Source organism: Pogona vitticeps, chromosome 12 (assembly GCF_051106095.1).
Source record: "Pogona vitticeps strain Pit_001003342236 chromosome 12, PviZW2.1, whole genome shotgun sequence".
Classification (NCBI taxonomy): Eukaryota; Metazoa; Chordata; class Lepidosauria; order Squamata; family Agamidae; genus Pogona; species Pogona vitticeps.
Genome location: NC_135794.1, coordinates 31,334 through 48,021, shown reverse-complemented (window position 1 = coordinate 48,021; position 16,688 = coordinate 31,334). Strand labels below are relative to the sequence as shown.

At 48.8% G+C, this 16,688-nt stretch overlaps 1 protein-coding gene and 1 long non-coding RNA gene across 2 annotated transcripts; one reads left to right on the top strand and one right to left on the bottom strand.

The window, feature by feature from the left end:
• Positions 1-303: 303 nt before the first annotated feature.
• On the bottom strand, positions 304-6,568 carry LOC144584657 (uncharacterized). Its single transcript, XR_013539053.1, has 2 exons — positions 6,504-6,568; positions 304-5,514 (listed from the first exon to the last, which is right to left on the bottom strand). It is a non-coding gene; the product is annotated as an uncharacterized LOC144584657 (long non-coding RNA).
• On the top strand, positions 5,489-15,007 carry ONECUT1 (one cut homeobox 1). Its single transcript, XM_078381216.1, has 2 exons — positions 5,489-6,858; positions 13,042-15,007. The coding sequence occupies exons 1-2, from the start codon at positions 5,652-5,654 to the stop codon at positions 13,332-13,334; spliced, it is 1,500 nt and encodes a 499-aa protein (XP_078237342.1). The 5' UTR covers positions 5,489-5,651; the 3' UTR covers positions 13,335-15,007.
• Positions 15,008-16,688: the final 1,681 nt, after the last annotated feature.

Below are 16,688 nucleotides of genomic sequence, written 5' to 3'. Positions count from 1 at the left end.
ATGTGCATGTAATCAATCAAGTGGCTGAGCCTCAGAATCCTTTTCTAACTGATCATTTTACAACTTGTCCTGTATCTTCATTCTGAGGATTGGTTAATAAGTGGGGAGGGTGTGTCGCCTTGCTCTCCCTACTTGGTAGCCTTTGTAACACTGAGAAGCAGGTGTGGATGTAGTGCCCAGAAGACAGGCACATGCATACACACCTCAAGAGTAAAAGAATGCAGATTTCTTCTTGCAATTGTGTTGCTAGAATCTTCCCCTCTTTCTGCATACACACATTCCAGTGAGTAAAGCACCCCAAAAGGAGTCCTGATGAGTGATGAGAAAGGAAAAGTACAGATGGTCACAGCCAGTCATTCAAATTAAAAGGAAAATGGAAAGAAGCACAGGAAGGAAACCTTTTGGTTCAAGAATCTGGGAGGCTTGGTTTGGATGCAAAGCAATAGCATTATTTAAAACTGCAGCATCTGAAGTCAGACTAGCCACCAGGATGCTCAGCCTTCAACAGAGAGGAAGGAGGCATTTTCTATTTGCTTGTTTATGTTAGAGAAAATAGAATGACAAGAGAAAGAACAGGAAGTTCAAGCAAAGGAGCGCAGACACTGCAGCCCTCCTTTTCTGCTCCTCCTTGCTTTTGACAATGGATCAGGGGAAGCTTCGCTTCTCTCCTAGCCTGCTGAATTTTCCTAATAGATCAAACAAGCACTTCCCCAGATAAAAGGAATTATACTCATTTACCCAAAGGCTCCTAACCTTGTAGTGTTGGGCAGTAGACCCTTCCACTTTAGGAACAAGAAGTACTGTAAGTCATAGGGGGGATGTTTCAGGAAGGCCGAGGCTGGTGCCTGTGACAGCCTAGCCAATGTGGGAGTAGGCGGAAGAGAATTCTAGAGCAGACCTGGCTCTGAACAGATGAAGGAAAAGAGGCCAGGCCAGGTTTCTCCAGCATGCTGGCTTTTTTTTTTTCATGGCAGTGTGATGCATAGAACCCCTCTTCTGCTATCCAGCCATTACCCAACAAACTCCAAGGCTGTATGACTTACCCTGGATAAGATTATTCAGATTTCTTGCCACTTACAGTGGGGTCTCTACTTAAGAACTTAATCCGTATTGGAAGGTGTTGAAAAGTTCTTATGTTGAATCTGCATTTCCCATAGGAATGCATTGAAAACCATTTAATCCGTATCTGCTCTTTTCCGTCCATAGAAACTACAGCGGACCCTCTACTTAAGAACTTAATCCGTTTTGGAATGGTGCTCTTAAGTTGAAACGTTCTTAAGTAGAAGCAAAATTTCCCATAGGAATGGACTGAAAACCAATTAATCCGTTCTGGCTGTTTTTTTGTTATATAGAGGTGCGTTCGTACGTTGAAGCATTAGTTCCCATAGGAACTAATGCAAAGCTGGTTAATACGTACTCTACCACTAGGGGGAGAATTTTTTTTAACCTAAGATGACCTAAGGTTAAAAAAAGAGCAGGAAAGGTTTTTTTTTCCTGTTCTTATCTTGAATTTATGTTCTCAAGTAGAAGCAAAATTTAGCAAATGGAGCTGTTCTTAAGTTGGATTGTTCTTAAGTAGGGACGTTCTTAAGTAGAGACCCCACTGTACCTCATCTACCAACCACATCCTTGTTTATATGCATGACTTTGTAAAGACATGTGATTACATGCTGTAACCTGGAAATATTTAGAACAAGTACATTGAGCGGTGGGTGGGTGTGTTCATGACACAAGAGTTGGTGTCAGTAAAGGAATCACCTTCTCAATGTGTAGGTGGAGCCTCCTTTACTCCTTGTGTGCAATGGTGGGTCAGATCCCAATTCCATTCACCTTGCTTTAGCTAGTCCAGCCATTATTTTGCTGTGCTAGTTAATCAGGTCAAATTTCATTATCAGTGTTTGGCCAAAAAATCCAAGGTTCAGAGGCTGAAGGCTCTTAGGTGATAGCAGTGCAATCTAACGTCTTAGAACTTACTTTATGAAGTACTGGGAATGGATTTTAGCATCCAGCAGAACTCAAAGGATGTGCCCAGCTGATCCATTTGCTCTCTAAGGCTCAGGTGGGCGAGGATGCCTCCCATGAAGGAGCTGAGCCTCGGCAGCTGGCCTGTCATGGGTTCCTTGTGCTGCCACTGCCCCTCCTTCTCCCTTCCAGCTTTAGAAAGCTCCCATTTCTGCCCTTGACCGTCCCTCCCATTCCCTTCATAGGGAAAGTGTCACTGGTTCTAATCTCCATCTGGCAGCTGTTGGCTTTTGGAGTCTTCAAGCATCACCTTTGACATCTTCTTTGTAAAGGGAAATGACCTTCGTCCACTGACCACTGCAAGCTGTCACCAACCAAAGAGCAGCAAAGTTGCCTTTGTCCCCTGGGGATAAACCATGGTGCAAATCTGCAGGGCAGAAAGAGGCCGGCTGATTTTGGAAATGGAATCAAGCTCCAAGCCATGCTACCTTCTGCTTCACCATCTTGTTCCTCCCTTTTGTTGTTTTACTTCCATTCATCCTGAAACACATCCTGTCTTCTGCATGCTTTTCTTGCTCGAAGTTACTATTGCAGCCCCGACAGGCGGCTGCCCTCTTTTTCATTTTAGCATGTTATTCAACAGTGCTTTAATCTGGCAGCATCTACTTGATTTCAAGGGTTGGATGGCCACCCTGCTTGGATTTTGTAGCGGTGTCATTAAAGCTCTACCCATCTGGGTGGTTCTGTTCATGTTCTTCTCTAAGCTGGTGATGAAGGAGACAGAAAGGAGGAAAAATCTTTCTGCTACATACATTTTATCTGGCTACTGAAACAATAGCCAACTCAAACAAGCAGGTGAAGAATTTGTCCTCCTGGAAGAGGCCCTTCAAAGGTGAAATGAAGAGGCCCTGCAATGAGCCATTTCTGCCGTGGTTGCTCATGGCATTGGTTCCCTCCCCCCAACTGGCTTCATTCTGTGAACAGCTGCCCCAAGATGCTCTAGCCAGGAATTGCCTACCAATGCCTTTCAGCCTGGAGCCTTTGCCACAATAATTGAACCCAATATGGACCACAAGTGTCTGGGAATGCTCCACCTTGCTTGACCTCTCAAGAAATGCCAAAAAACCTAAAAACAAAACAAACTCCAAACCGCCTCTATGGCTCCCTTGGTCCCCCATGGCCTGAAGCCCGTCAGCTGCTCTCCCAGGCCCCTCGGCACTGCTTTCTCTGGACTAAACAGAGGCTAAGTAAGGCTCAGAGGCAGAGAGAGCCATGGCTCCTGTGGGAAGCAACCAAACAATTAGAAGGATGAAGCCACAATGAAGTATAAATTTCTGCTGGTGGAGATGACATGGCCTCTGACTTTGATTGCCTTGATGATTATATAAACGTTGCACTCCAGGCCTTACTTCCCAAGGCTCTGAAGGCCTCTTCACTTATGCCTGCTGACACTGCTAATGGTCTTAATGGAAAGGGAAGAGGTTCTGACCTCCTATCCAGAAGGCCTACAAGTCTCTTTGGGTGCAGGACAGAACAGATTGCTGAAAACTGGAACCTATTTCTCTGTTCCTCTCACAGTGTACCTATGCCTTTGCCCTAACTGTGAGGGGGGCAAGTTAAAAAATAGACACACACACACCCCACAGCTCTGGGAGTGGGAAGAAATCAAGAGGCACCAAGGGTCTGGGGTCTAGAAGGGTTCTCCTCTTCCCAGCACGCTGTCTTGTTCTGGCATGTGGCTGCTCTCCCCTCCTTCTCCTCCTCCCCCCCCCCCCCGTCCAAATACACAAACAGAGAGAGCTATATTCTGAGACCTAAAAAAATTAAATAGGGAGATTCCCCTTTAAATTTTTCTGAAGGAGACAGATGGAAATGGAAAAACAACTTCCATTGCTTCAAAATTAATTGTAAACATGATTTATCTAACATCCAGCTTCTTATTTGAAATGCCAACTGTACAAATACTCTTTTGTCTGTGTTTGTGCGTGTTTTTAAATTTTATTTATTTATCAGGTCTTGCCATTATACAATCATTCTTTATACAGGAGTACACCCCCCAACGCCCCACTGAGGAAGAATCAGCTCCTCTTTGACAAAAGGAAATCTGGAGTCAGCTGCCTTCCTCCATTCTTCTAATCCGCCCAAAAATATTTGCATAGTTCCAGGGGTGTTGGGAGTCATGGCATACTTGGCTTTTCTGAATGGCTTTAAGAATTTATCCACTGATGACTCCTAAGATGACTTGTCACAAGGTCCTATGGATTGGCAATGGGATAAAAAATTCAACATGGTAACTTTAAGGGGCTGTTTCTCCCTGTTATAGTAATCCCTGCAGGATCCAGAGTCAGAGGTGGGTGGGTACAGAGGGGAAAAAACAAATGCAGTCTGGGCCATGCCCAGAATCCACGAAGAGATGATACCTTTATTGGATCGGTGGCATGCCATAAACGGGAGCACTTTCCTGCCAGCAGGACAAGCAGAGGCAGAATAGTTAAGGCAAGAGTCGGGCACTTTAGGCTCTGAGAATAAATTTCCAAGATGAAAGCGTGCAAACGTCATGAAGTAGCGGGTCGTCTGTTGATCGTGGCAAGTTTCATCTCCGCAAAGTCAATTCTCTTTCTCGCTCTCCGTAGCTAAAAGGGACGCCAGTCATTTCAGCAAATCCTAACCAAGCAAACGGGGAAGAGCAGCAAAAAGGGTCCCTTCATCTGGGCTAGTGAAGGCAGAGGCTAAAGAGGGAACGCTTAGGGTGACCGAAGACAAGGCGAGATCCATGAAGTCCAGCAACTGCCACCGGTCTGTTTGTATGCTGAGCGCGTCTGAACGGGCTGCAGCGATCCAGGATCGAGGTCTGCTGCTTCTGGTGAGTGCCAGCCTGACAGCCGAGGCTGGCTGGGTCGCTACCAAGGCTGAACGGAGGCACTCCTACCTTCTTGGTTCCCCCTTTCGGCCGCGGCAGCGGGGGAGGGGGGGAGAGGAAGCTGGCCCATTATCCGCTTCTAGGAGAAAGCACCACCAAAGCTGGGGTGTGTGTGTGTGTGTGTCCCACGGAGCCAGGGGGGCTCTCGGGGCAAGGGAGACAGCAAGGCCAGCGCGGCCGCTTCCCATATGCTCTGCCGCTGTCGGGATAAAGGCAGATGCACATGCGTATGCGCGCGCTTGCTTTTCTCTGAAGAGGTGCGCGTCCACGCCCCAGTTGGCCAAGAGCTGGCGAGGCGGGAGGAGGAGGAGGAGGAGGAGGAGGCGCTGCCGCTGCGCGCATGCCCGCTCCCTCCTCACAGCTGCATCGGCGTCGGAGCCACTGGGAGAGCGAAGTGGTCCAGCCGCGATGGCTAGGGAGGCGGTCAGGTACTGGTCGAGCGTCCAAGCGGCTTCGGACTTGGGGATGGGCCTTTTCAGAACATCGAGACCGTAACAAAGGAAGCGGCTTCCTCGCCATCCCGCAGGCCGACCTGAGAAAAGCAGTCAGGGCGAGGAGGTGGAGAGCGCGGGCCAGCTCTGCTGTCAGCGCCCGGTCTTTGCTGGCCAGTGCGGGGGACAGAGGGAGTTCGCCTTTCCACCGGGAAAAAGAAGCCAGTCAGCCAACAAGCCTTTCTTGGGAGCCTCACAAGCCCCCATCCCCGCAAGATCGATGTGCGCTCCACGCGCCCACCCGTCCGCCGCCGCCGCCGCCGCCGCCGCCACTCACCATGAACTCGGAGCTGACGATGGAGAATCTGGGCGACCTTCACGGGGCCGGTCATGAGCCGGGATCCGCCACCACAGATCTGCTTCGAAGCAGCAGCACCAGCGGCAGCCCCCACCACCCCCTCCACCATCCCCACCGTGGCAGTAGCCTCGGCTCCGTGGGCACTCGCGGCGGCGGCGGCAGCCACCTCTCGGCGCGTTCCCTGGGCATGGCCTCGCTCCTGGAGGGAGGGAATTATCACCCGCATCACCAACCCCACCACCGGAGCCCGCCCGAGCATTCGCTAAGCGGGCCTCCCTTGCACCCCACTATGACCATGGCTTGCGAAACTCCCCCGGGCATGGGAGGCCTGAACAGCACCTACGCCACCCTCACGCCGCTGCAGCCGCTTCCTCCCATCTCCACCGTCTCGGAGAAGTTTCCCCACCACCATCACCACCACCACCAGCGCCTGGCAGGCAGCGTGAGCGGTAGCTTCACCTTCATGCGCGGCGGCGGCGGCGGCGGCGGCGGCGGGGACGAGCGGGGACTGGCCGGTGCTTCCCTGAACCCCCTGTATTCGCCCTACCACCACAAGGAGGTGGCCGCTGGACTGGCGCAGAACCTCTCGCCGCTCTCAGGCTCCGGCCTTGGTGGGCTCCATCACTCCCCGCAGGGCCTCCCGCACTACGCCCACCACCCCGGGGCCACCGCCGAGAAGATGCTCACTCCCGCCGCCGGCTTCGAAGCCCACCACCCGGCCCTGTTGACCCGGCCAGGGGAGCAGCCGCACCCTCATCCCCACCACCTGGGCGCCACCCCCGCTGGCAGCCTGCTGCCCCCTCCTCTCAACGGTGTTCACCACCACGCCCACCTCGGGGCCCAGGGGCACCACCACCCCGGGCAGGGCTTGGCAGCGCCGAGGGACCCTATTTCCGCCAACCCCCAGCTGAACGGCAGCGTCGCAGGCGGAAGCCACTCGGGGCCGCTGGAGGAGATCAACACCAAGGATGTGGCCCAACGGATCACCACCGAACTTAAGCGCTACAGCATTCCTCAGGCCATCTTCGCACAGAGGGTGCTCTGCCGCTCGCAGGGGACCCTCTCGGACCTGCTGCGCAATCCCAAACCATGGAGCAAGCTGAAATCCGGGCGGGAGACCTTCCGGAGGATGTGGAAGTGGCTGCAGGAGCCCGAGTTCCAGCGCATGTCCGCGCTCCGGCTGGCAGGTGAGGTGCTGCTGCTGCGCGGTTACCCTTATTGACAGGGGTGAGAGGAACCCCCCCTTGCTCTCCCCGCCCCCTCCGGATCCACACAAGCGGGAGGCAGGAGCGGGGAAGTTTACTTGGGCTTGCGGGACCTTCGTCCCTCTCCCAATAGAGGACGGCCAGGAGAGAAGGGCGGATGAGGAGGCGGGCCACCCAATATAGAGACCTTCCCCGGCCCGCCCACCTCCTCTTCTGTCCCGGCACCCACTCTTCAGATCCCTGGGGTTGAACAGCTCGCCTAGAACGTTGGGTCAGGTCGGGTCGGGATTCGGTGCAGGTAGGAAACCCTAACCCTTCCCCTGCCCGGCGGCGGCGGCGGCGGCGGCGGCGGCTCCCCTTCTCTTATACAGACATGGGGCAGAGGGAGAGGGGAGCGCGCGCAAAGGTTACGGCACCTGCAAAGCCAGGAAGGGAACCTGGGCGGCAGAGGCTGCGCGCTCGCCGAGGGTGTGGGAAGGGCTTGTGCTCTGCACGTTCCCCGGCGGAGTTGAGCACCTCACCTTTTGGACACACGCACGGAAGGAGGCGGCTTCTTTGCCGAGTTGTTTTTTTCAGAGCAAACGGCTAGATCGGGGTTTATCCTGTGGGACCTTTGTTCGGTGCGCGGGGCTGCATGGCTTTGCCTTAAGCCGCCTCTATCTGACGAGGACGCATCGCCACCACAGGAAGCCCACATGAAGGAAACAGGGGCTGAGAAGACGCAAGCTCCATGCCCGCTCCTGGGCAGAAGCTTGCGGGCCTCAGGCGTGGCGGTGAGCAAGCGGTCCAGGCGCAGGACCTGGTGCCTCCCTCTGGGGCTTTCTTGCGGCTCATTCATTTATTCCGGATAAGCTCTCCAGACGCCTGGATGGGATGCGCATGGAAAGAGGATCAAAGGATCCCTGCTAGATTCCGTCGGGGACAGGCCGCTGAACTCCGGCGCTTCAGAGCACCAGCGCCTGAGAGGTTCTCCGTGCGGACTCCCGCAACCGCTCGAAGCCTCATAACCGGCCCTAGACGGAAGACGCGCTGCTTGTGCCATTCTCCTCTATGGGGCGGCTGGTGTCCCGCCTGGGCCGAAGGAAACGGGCTGTTGGAGACTGGGCGCCCTAAATAGCAGGGCCCTTGAGCCGCCGGAGTCCCGGCTGCGGATCTGTTCTGGAGAGGCTGGTCTGACGGAAGAGAAGCCGCTGCCCGAAAAGCCAGCTAGCTGCCCTTTCGCGTCTTGCTCTGTGGCACCGCGTTGGTTGGCCGGCTGGCCGGCTGGCTTGGAAGGCGCTCTTGGCCCCTCCGCTGAGCGGCTGGAGAGGGCTTGTGGCGAGGCCGCCTCCACGCGCCTCGGCCGTCGCCTCTTTCCCTTTGCCCCGCAAGACTTTGCGCGAGAGCGAAGGGGGCGCAGGGTCGGCTCCTGGGGGGCGAGGGGCCAACGAGGGTGAACTGAGAGGACGCCGGTTGCTTGACGCCAGCAAACCGAGCCCAATGGCTGGCCGCTGATTTCCGTGCGCCGGTCGGTGTTGAGGGTGCTGAGTGACCGGGACGGGCGGAATGGGGCTGGCTGGATGACGACAGGCCTTCTCTCCAGAGGGGGGGGCGCAACCCGGTGGGGTGCGGGCTGGAATGGAGAAACGGGGGCGGACAGAAGCGCCGTCCTCTCTTGCTTTTCCTTCCGGGGGCCCCCACCGGCTAGCATGGCGACCTCACCTGCTCAGGCCCATGGCGCCCGGGATCTGGCCCTGGGTCGAGCAGACCCACCTCGCACCCTTTCGATTGTTATCTTGATTCCTGGCGCCCACTTGCCCGGCAGCTCCCCAGCTCGCTTCTATCATAGATGGGAGACCCAGTGGAAGGCTGGAGGGACTCTCACCTGCTCACCGGCACCCCGGTTTATGGCCTCTGTAAACCAACGGCAAAGGAGAAGGCCGCCTCCTCGGAGGGCCGCTTGCCCCCACCCCCCCACCCCCCTCTCTCTCCCTCACCCAGGGGATGTCCTTTCCCCCTAGAATGCTGGCGTGGGGTTCGGGCCAACGCTGCTCGTTTGCAGCGCCTCCTCGGGTGCCGAAAGAAGGTAGCCTTCTCCTTTTTGTGGCTACTTAGAGTCTCAGGAAGTCCGGGGAAAGGCGATAGCCTCCAACCTCAGACAGCCTTAAATACAGATTGGGAGGATGACTTTTCCCCCACTTGTGGAGCAATGAAAACTTGAACCTTCTTATCAATAACATTGTTTCACAACACGAAATGTGCAAGAGAGTTAAGGCCTGACTCTAACCCCAATATGTCTCATAGCTCTCTGTATCTAGACCAAGTGTTACCTTTTATAGTGGCATAATCTAGCTTTCTTCAGATCCAATTCCACTATAAACTGTTCCGTTTGGGGGTTTGTTCCTATTTGGAAATGTCAGTATTTATTTTAAGATAGCTTGGCGTGTTTTTACATAATTAATTATGGTGCATTTCAATTATCTAACTGAAAATAATATAATCAATGTTTACTTAAATAATTTAATTATTGGCGTCCACTCCTATGTTTCTAAAAGAAATCAGTTCACGGTAATCCATACACTATGTCAACGGCATTAACACTATAGCACAAGAAGAGTGCTATATTGTCAGTACTGTGAGCATGTTGATGGCTCCTTTCAATATGTGGCATTTTCAAGCAGCTCCTTAAAAATGTGGCTCTCTGTAATTAAATATTTGGTATGCTGGCGCTTACTGCAGCATCACATGAGTAAATTATGGAAGTTTATATAAAAAGAGACTGCAGATGAATTCATTTCCATCTTCAGTTGCTTTACGAATTACATAATAGCCGGGTTTAGACAAACATACTTCAGTAAATTAAGGCAGCCTTTGGGGTAAAAGAGAGTGGCTTCTAATATGTACTCTAGTTTTGTATGAAGGCAATTAATAAAGCAAAAGTTGGTGAAATAAGCATCATCTCTCATCATTCTTTGGATGTCAACTAGATAGTCATATCAAAATAAGCGTGGGCTAGCATGTGCATTTTATACAGAAGCTCAGAAATGGCTGCAGCAGTAGCTCATAGCATCCGAAACATCAGACGGGTCATCATTACACAAAGAGATGAGAGCCAATAACAAATTCCTGCCTCTAAAAATGGCAGCAAAATCCATCCCTTTGCTGAAAATCAGACTCTGTTTAGACTGAATCCAAGGTCCTCTGTATCTACAGTAAATGACTGACAGAATCGCACAGTTGGGAGAGTCTCCAAGTGCCATCGAATCAAGTTCCTTATCAAAGCAAGAAATGCACCCTGAGGCCATCCCTCAACTTCCAACCAAGGAGACACCCTCGCCCTCACAAGGCAATCCATTTCAGTGTTGAGCAGCTGTTCCCATTCAGAAGGCCTTTTCAGTTTACCTGGAATCTCCATTCTCACAATCTGAAGCCATCAAATCGGGTCCTATTCACTGGAGGAATAGAAAGCAAAATTGTTCCACCTTTCACATAACACCTGGTGGATATCCAAAGATGGCTGCCGTGTTGCCATCCAGGCTGCTCTTCTTCTTGCTGCTGCTGCTGCTGTTATGTGTCATCGTTGCCTCTGACCATACGGTGACTCTATGGATGAGAGATACCCAAAATGCCCTGTCCTCAACATCATGAAGCCTGTGGCTTCCTGTAGGGAGCCAGTCCATCTCACATTTGATCTTCGTCTTTTCCAGCTGCCTTCAACCTTTCCTGGCCTTATTGTCTTTTTCAGAGAATCCTGCCTTTTCAGGATGTGTCCAAAGGAGGACAACCTCAGACATTTTTGCCTATAGTTTAAGCTTGATTTGATCTAGGACCCACTTGTTCGTCTTTCTGGCAGTCCAGAGTCTCCACAAAGCTCTCCTCCAGCACTACCTTTCAAATGCATCTATTTTTTTCCTCTTGGTTTTCTTTATTGTCCAGCTTTCACACCTGCACATGCTGGTTGGAAATACAAGACTGTGGGTGGTCCTGGTCTCAAGTGACGCATCCTCACACTTCATCGTTTCAAATTCCTTCACTGCTGTTCTTCCCAGTGTTCTTCTGATCTCTTGGCTGCAGTCTGCATTTGAATTGCTTATTGAACAAAGGTATAGAAAAATCTTTCACTAGAGGGAGGAATGGTTCAAGGCCTTTGGGCAGAGCCTTCCACCTATTCCAGGCCCTTAGTTTCTTGTGCCTTCTTCAGTACAAGGCTGACATCAGCAGAGAATGGAAAGGGCACAGGTCTTCCCTTAGGGTGAAAAGAGAGGGTTGGATCTCTTCTCTTTTCCCAAGGACATGGGATTGAAGCTTAAGCCAATCTGTTACCAAAGGTCAAGCTTCTATCAGCAATTTAAGTTACCTCTTTCCATTGCTTTACTCCTTGGAAAGAATCATAATTCAGACATTAATAGCTGAGCAATTGGCTGCTGAGTCAGAGGTTTGGAGTTCAGTTTCCCACTGTGCCTCTGTGAGTGGCACAGTCTTACCACCTCCTTAGAAGTCAGGGCACCATTCCCAACCCTCAGCTCACCTGTGGGCTGGAGCAGTGCTGGCGATGACACCCTGGAGGCCACATGGGTGAGCACAGAGGGCTGGGGATTTAAGACAGAGAGTGAAGAGAACCGGGGGGTGGGTGGGTGGACTGTTGGTTGGGTGCATGGGATTGGGATGCATTGGAGGCCCAGGAAGGCCAGTGCCACCAAAGCAGTCCACTGCCAGCTGGAAAATAATCTGCCATTGAGATCCTGACACCGGGTGCCGGGAGGAGTTCTTTGTCCCTCCAGGGAAAGCAGCCCGAATGTGTCAAGGTGATAGGTGAAATGCTGGAGGAACCAGGACAGGATGCGCCACCTTCAGAGGAAGCTGCAAGGGTGAATGGCCCCATTGCCAGGCTTCAAAAAGAGTTTTGCAAGCCAGCCAGCTGGTTTACCTCCCAGCCTGCTGGCCAGTCAGCCAGCTTCCTTTTACCCCTCGCCAAGTGGATGAGCCCTGTCTCTCAAGAGGAGTGACCACATGTATGGTCCCCAGTGACCACTCAGGAGTACTTTGGGAAGGTGCCTGGGCTACTCTGCTACAAGGGCAACTGCAGGCATGCATCCAGCACCCCTGAGGTTGCACCCCATGCTTGGCGCACCTGAGAGATGTGCTTGAGCTGATTAAAGAGGTGGGGCTGCCCTCCTTCCAGCAATAAAGGCTCCCAAGGATGATATCTCGAGAACAAGATGGCTTGGGAGAACATAACGTTCCTTGGTGTCCATTCTTCTCTAAGCCAGGCCAGCTATGTTTCTGTTACATTGATTGCAATAAAAGAGCCAGTTCTCATTCATACTTCTGACATCTCAGTGGAGTGGGATGCAGGGGGCACTCCCAGCCTCCCAGGAGATGCGTCAGCCTGTGTGGCCTTGGGCAAGCTGCCTGGTGGTCCCAGAGTACCCACAGAAGAAGGGAAAGGTCAACCATTTTGGAGTATTCTGTATCTTGAAAGCCCTGGGAAGGGTTGTGGTCAAGCAGAATCCATTGACAGCACCTTATGAAAATGTAGTACTAATTGTATAAAAGTCTGTTTGTTACAGCTAAATGTTTCTACCACACTGAAGCAGCAGATTAAGAAGTTGGAGAAGTTACTGCCGGTTTTAAATGAACACCCAGGTCTTGTCTTTATTAAGCCAATGACACGTGTTACTTACAACAGCAGCTACAGAAGAGTTTGGGACAGATAAATCTTGCAAGTCATGGGTAGTTTCTGAATCTTTTCAGAATGACAGCCACTGAGAAACTTTGCTTACAGAGCACTACAACTGCAAACTGTCTCTCCCCCTACCAATATATTCCAGGCTGCTGGACAGGTGGGGGCTTTTACTGATTTGCATGATACTTCCTTCATGTTTAGCACCCTTTCTGTAAATCTGCACTGTGAGCAATGCACAGTAGAGCCCCCCTCTTGATTATTATATTTATGATATCTAAATATACAGACAACAGAAGACTCAAACATAAATTAAAGGTGCAGGTAAACTTATTTTGTTTCATTTTATTTTACTTATGTGCTGCCTTTCTCTCAAAACTGGGGCTAGCTTAATCATAAAGTTAGAATAAAAGAAAATTAAAATAAAATTCTATGTCAATATTTCACCTAAAAGTCAATCTCTAATGCCTCCTCCTCCTCGTCCCTTTTCTCTTTAATTTCAGCTTGTAAACGGAAAGAACAAGAACATGGGAAGGAGAGAGGGAACACTCCCAAGAAGCCCAGACTGGTCTTTACAGATGTCCAGCGTCGAACTCTTCATGCAATATTCAAAGAAAATAAGCGCCCATCCAAAGAATTGCAAATCACCATTTCACAGCAGTTGGGTCTAGAACTGAGCACTGTCAGCAACTTTTTTATGAATGCACGAAGGAGGAGCTTGGATAAATGGCAAGACGAGGGTGGCTCTAATCCAAGCAACTCATCATCTTCATCCAACACTTGTACCAAAGCATAAACTACAAACTCAACCTCGGTGGAAAAGCTTTAAGAACAGAGGAACAGGACCTCAGGAAAGCAGGTTTATACTCTTTTTTTAAAATGATATTTATAAACCCAAAGAAACCAAAGACTTATTTCAGATATGACTTTCCTCTTTAGAGACATGTTTCAGTGGGATTATGGCCTTTGCAAGATAAGAAGATGGGGAAAGATTTGGGAACCCAGCCACTGGTTTTACATCAACTTCTAAGACCTCCTCAAACTTGACTGTGTCTTGGCTTGATGTGTGGTGATTCCTTGTTCCCAGTGAATCTTTTTCCAGCTGTGGGTCTTCCTTGCCACAAATTGGCATGAGGTGGATGGTGTATATAGCACTACTGTGTACACTACAATAGTGAGGAATTTACACAGGGCTGGTCTTCAGAAGGTGCAACTTTAATAGCATTAAGTCATCTAAGTTGTGTGGTTTCACTTCTTTAATCGTTGGAACTTTGCCAGTGCAATTTCTGGAGATGAGTCTCAGAAAATAAGGCAAAGAAATGTTGAATGTCACCTGAACCAGCTGCTTTCTCTTTGTTTGTTAAGGAATAGGCCCATTATTCAAACGGCCACAATTCATTTGCAAAAATATCAAGTAGGTACCAAATAACACATTTAAAATTAATTCTATAGCAGGTATTTTGTTCCAATGTGTTTAGTACTCAAAGGCTATTTTTACACAGAATTCTATGTAGAGCTATGGTGACAAAGTGCTTGACTCTTACATAAGACACCAAACGGAAAGCAAGACGGTTCATCTGGTTGTGACTAGCACCACTCCAGATCCCCAGAACCGATTAAAGGGATAGCATTGATACATTAATCAAACATAATTTGTTTGGAAACGCTACATCTGTTCTCATGAACACTGTGGGTTCCAGTACGAATGCTTGATACTACTAGTGTTTTCAAAACAGTTATTTCCCACTGGGGTTCAGGGTGTCTGTGTGTGTCTTCTCCTCCACCCTCTAATAATTTCAAGAAAAGTGCTCTGTTAGTGTACTGTTCAAACAGTATACATTGTATATGGTATATCAACACACACTGCGTGTGTGCTTTATTTATATGGTTGATTTTCACAAACTTTGCATTGTTTAAAATGCAGTTTTTCTGACACATTAATACATGGGGGAGAAAGAGACCAGTGGGGCATTGTGCTTAAACCCACTAAAAATTAATCTTCTGATCTTACAAAAATCTGAGGAAATTCTTTTGCAACCAGTGGGACAGTTTTAAGTAACTATGACTCCCATTGGGGAATCAGGCTTGTGAGATGTTATTTTAGGGTGGCAGCTCAGTGCAGATTTCTTGCACACATATTATTTAATATTTATCTCTAATCTTTCATTCATTTTCAGCCCTAGTCATGCATAGGTACAGGCTATGAAGGTAAGGCTTTTCAGTCATTACTGCAAACAGATGTTCAGGTGGCAATGAAGTCTGCATTTTATGTGCAATAGAACCAAAGTGTTTATATTTAATGACATTACCTTTCTGACACACAGAAAAATAATCATAAGTGATGTGTACATATAACTCTCAGATCTCCAGTTAGTCCTTCGTTGTGCAATAATGTTTTGTTTTTAGTAAATCAGGTTATTAAGTTATAAGAACAATCATATTAAATCCATGTTCCCCTTTTAAAAAAAAGCAAAGGAAACTCTGATTTCAGATACATGCATGTATATGCATACAGAGACACTTCCTTCCTGGAGATATTTGTGTTTGGCCCTCTGCCGTGAAATGTAGGTGAAAATTCCCATTGAAGACAATGAGCTGTGGTGATTTGCACTGTCTTTTTAAAATTACATTTCTGCCCCATCTTTCCACTTGTACAGCATTGCTTGACACCATTAAAAAGAAATTTAAACCAGGTGAAAACAAATTAATACCCTAATGTGGGGACGTTAACCTTAAAACTGGGATATGAGGCCTGTTTCTGCCTGGAGCAGAAGCTAGCACCCCAGGGTGCTCTTCCCATGAGACAACAGTGTTGGGTCATCAAAGTCTTATTATGAGTTGTAGTGAAGTGTCTCGAAAGCAAGCTGCAGGAAATACATGGCACCTATGCCAAAGTCCCAACACCTAAAAGAGCTAACATTGAAGGGGGTCATAACTTTGAACACAGTCAGAAGCAGAACAGTCCTGATGGTTGCAAATAATATGCTCATGATATTTTGGACCTTAGGTGTTAAGATACTACTAAAAGTTAGCCAGACCGGCTGGAAAGATGGCAGATCCTTGTGTGTGTTGAATGTGAAGGATTCAACCTTGGTTACATTTGCTATACCCAAGAGTCCTAAGCCACATTTCTTGACAGAAATGCAATATGCCTCTTTTTCATAAAGGGAGTGGGGCATTTCCTCCGTTCTTCCTCCTGTGAAATACTATGCATTTAGCAAACAAAGAGAAAGCAGCCACTCTTTTATATTAAAGTGTATGCAGACCATCTTCAACAATTCTAGAGACCAGTGTGAAGACTTTCTTTGGCCTTATGGGATGTTATTGTGATGTGATTCATTTAATGATATGCTTTGTAACTATTTTCTTCAGTTGAAGAAGCAGAATGTAAGGAATGCTTACCACCACATCTTCCAAAGAAAAGAATTGTTCCTTGTAAAGCTCTGCTATTGATAGTATGACCAAAGATGCTACCTCACTCAGTTTCCATTGGTGATTTTAATCACACAGATACCAAAGATTGAGCATGCATAGCCTGCATCTGAAAAGGGAACTCATTCTGCTGAACTTTCCATTTTCCATCTTTAGTCAATATGCACATTTATATTGGCTGTGATGACCACTTCAGCGACAATGACAAGAATTGCTTTACGCAAACGTGTTCAACACTTTATAAACTAGGATGAGTGCCTTGCTTGAACCAAAGTGTTAAACCGCTCTTAACCTCTTTAACTCTTTCCTTATAGATACTCTTTGAATACCTCAGCCTAACAGAAAGGCCACTAATGACAGATTAAAAAGACAGACATGGTGCTTTTCGCCATGATCTCATGCAATGAAACATTCACTGATACCAAAGGAAAAATGCTTCCTTACTGGCAAATCAAAGGCTTCCTTTCCTCTCCTTTCCATTGCCAGTAGCTTGAGTCCTCTCCACAGACAGGCTGTGCATTCCTTTTACCAATTCCTGCAAATACCTCATAGTAATAAATCACCAGGGTTATGTTGTATGGAGAGAGTCTGCTTGCTAAGGCAGAAGATAGTGGTTTGCTAATAGACACATCTATGTTAAAAGTTATAACAGGCCAGCTTGTTTTTATGAAGTTGTTAATGTTTGTTTGTGTGTATGTTTATTTATTTAAAGGACGTG

What these genes read in the sequence shown, in the direction of transcription:
- ONECUT1 (XM_078381216.1), top strand. Translation starts at nt 5,652, where the DNA reads ATGAACTCGGAGCTGACGATGGAGAATCTGGGCGACCTTCACGGGGCC. An exon ending in GTCCGCGCTCCGGCTGGCAG is followed by an intron (nt 6,859 to 13,041) that starts GTGAGGTGCTGC and finishes CTTTAATTTCAG; the next exon opens with CTTGTAAACGGAAAGAACAA.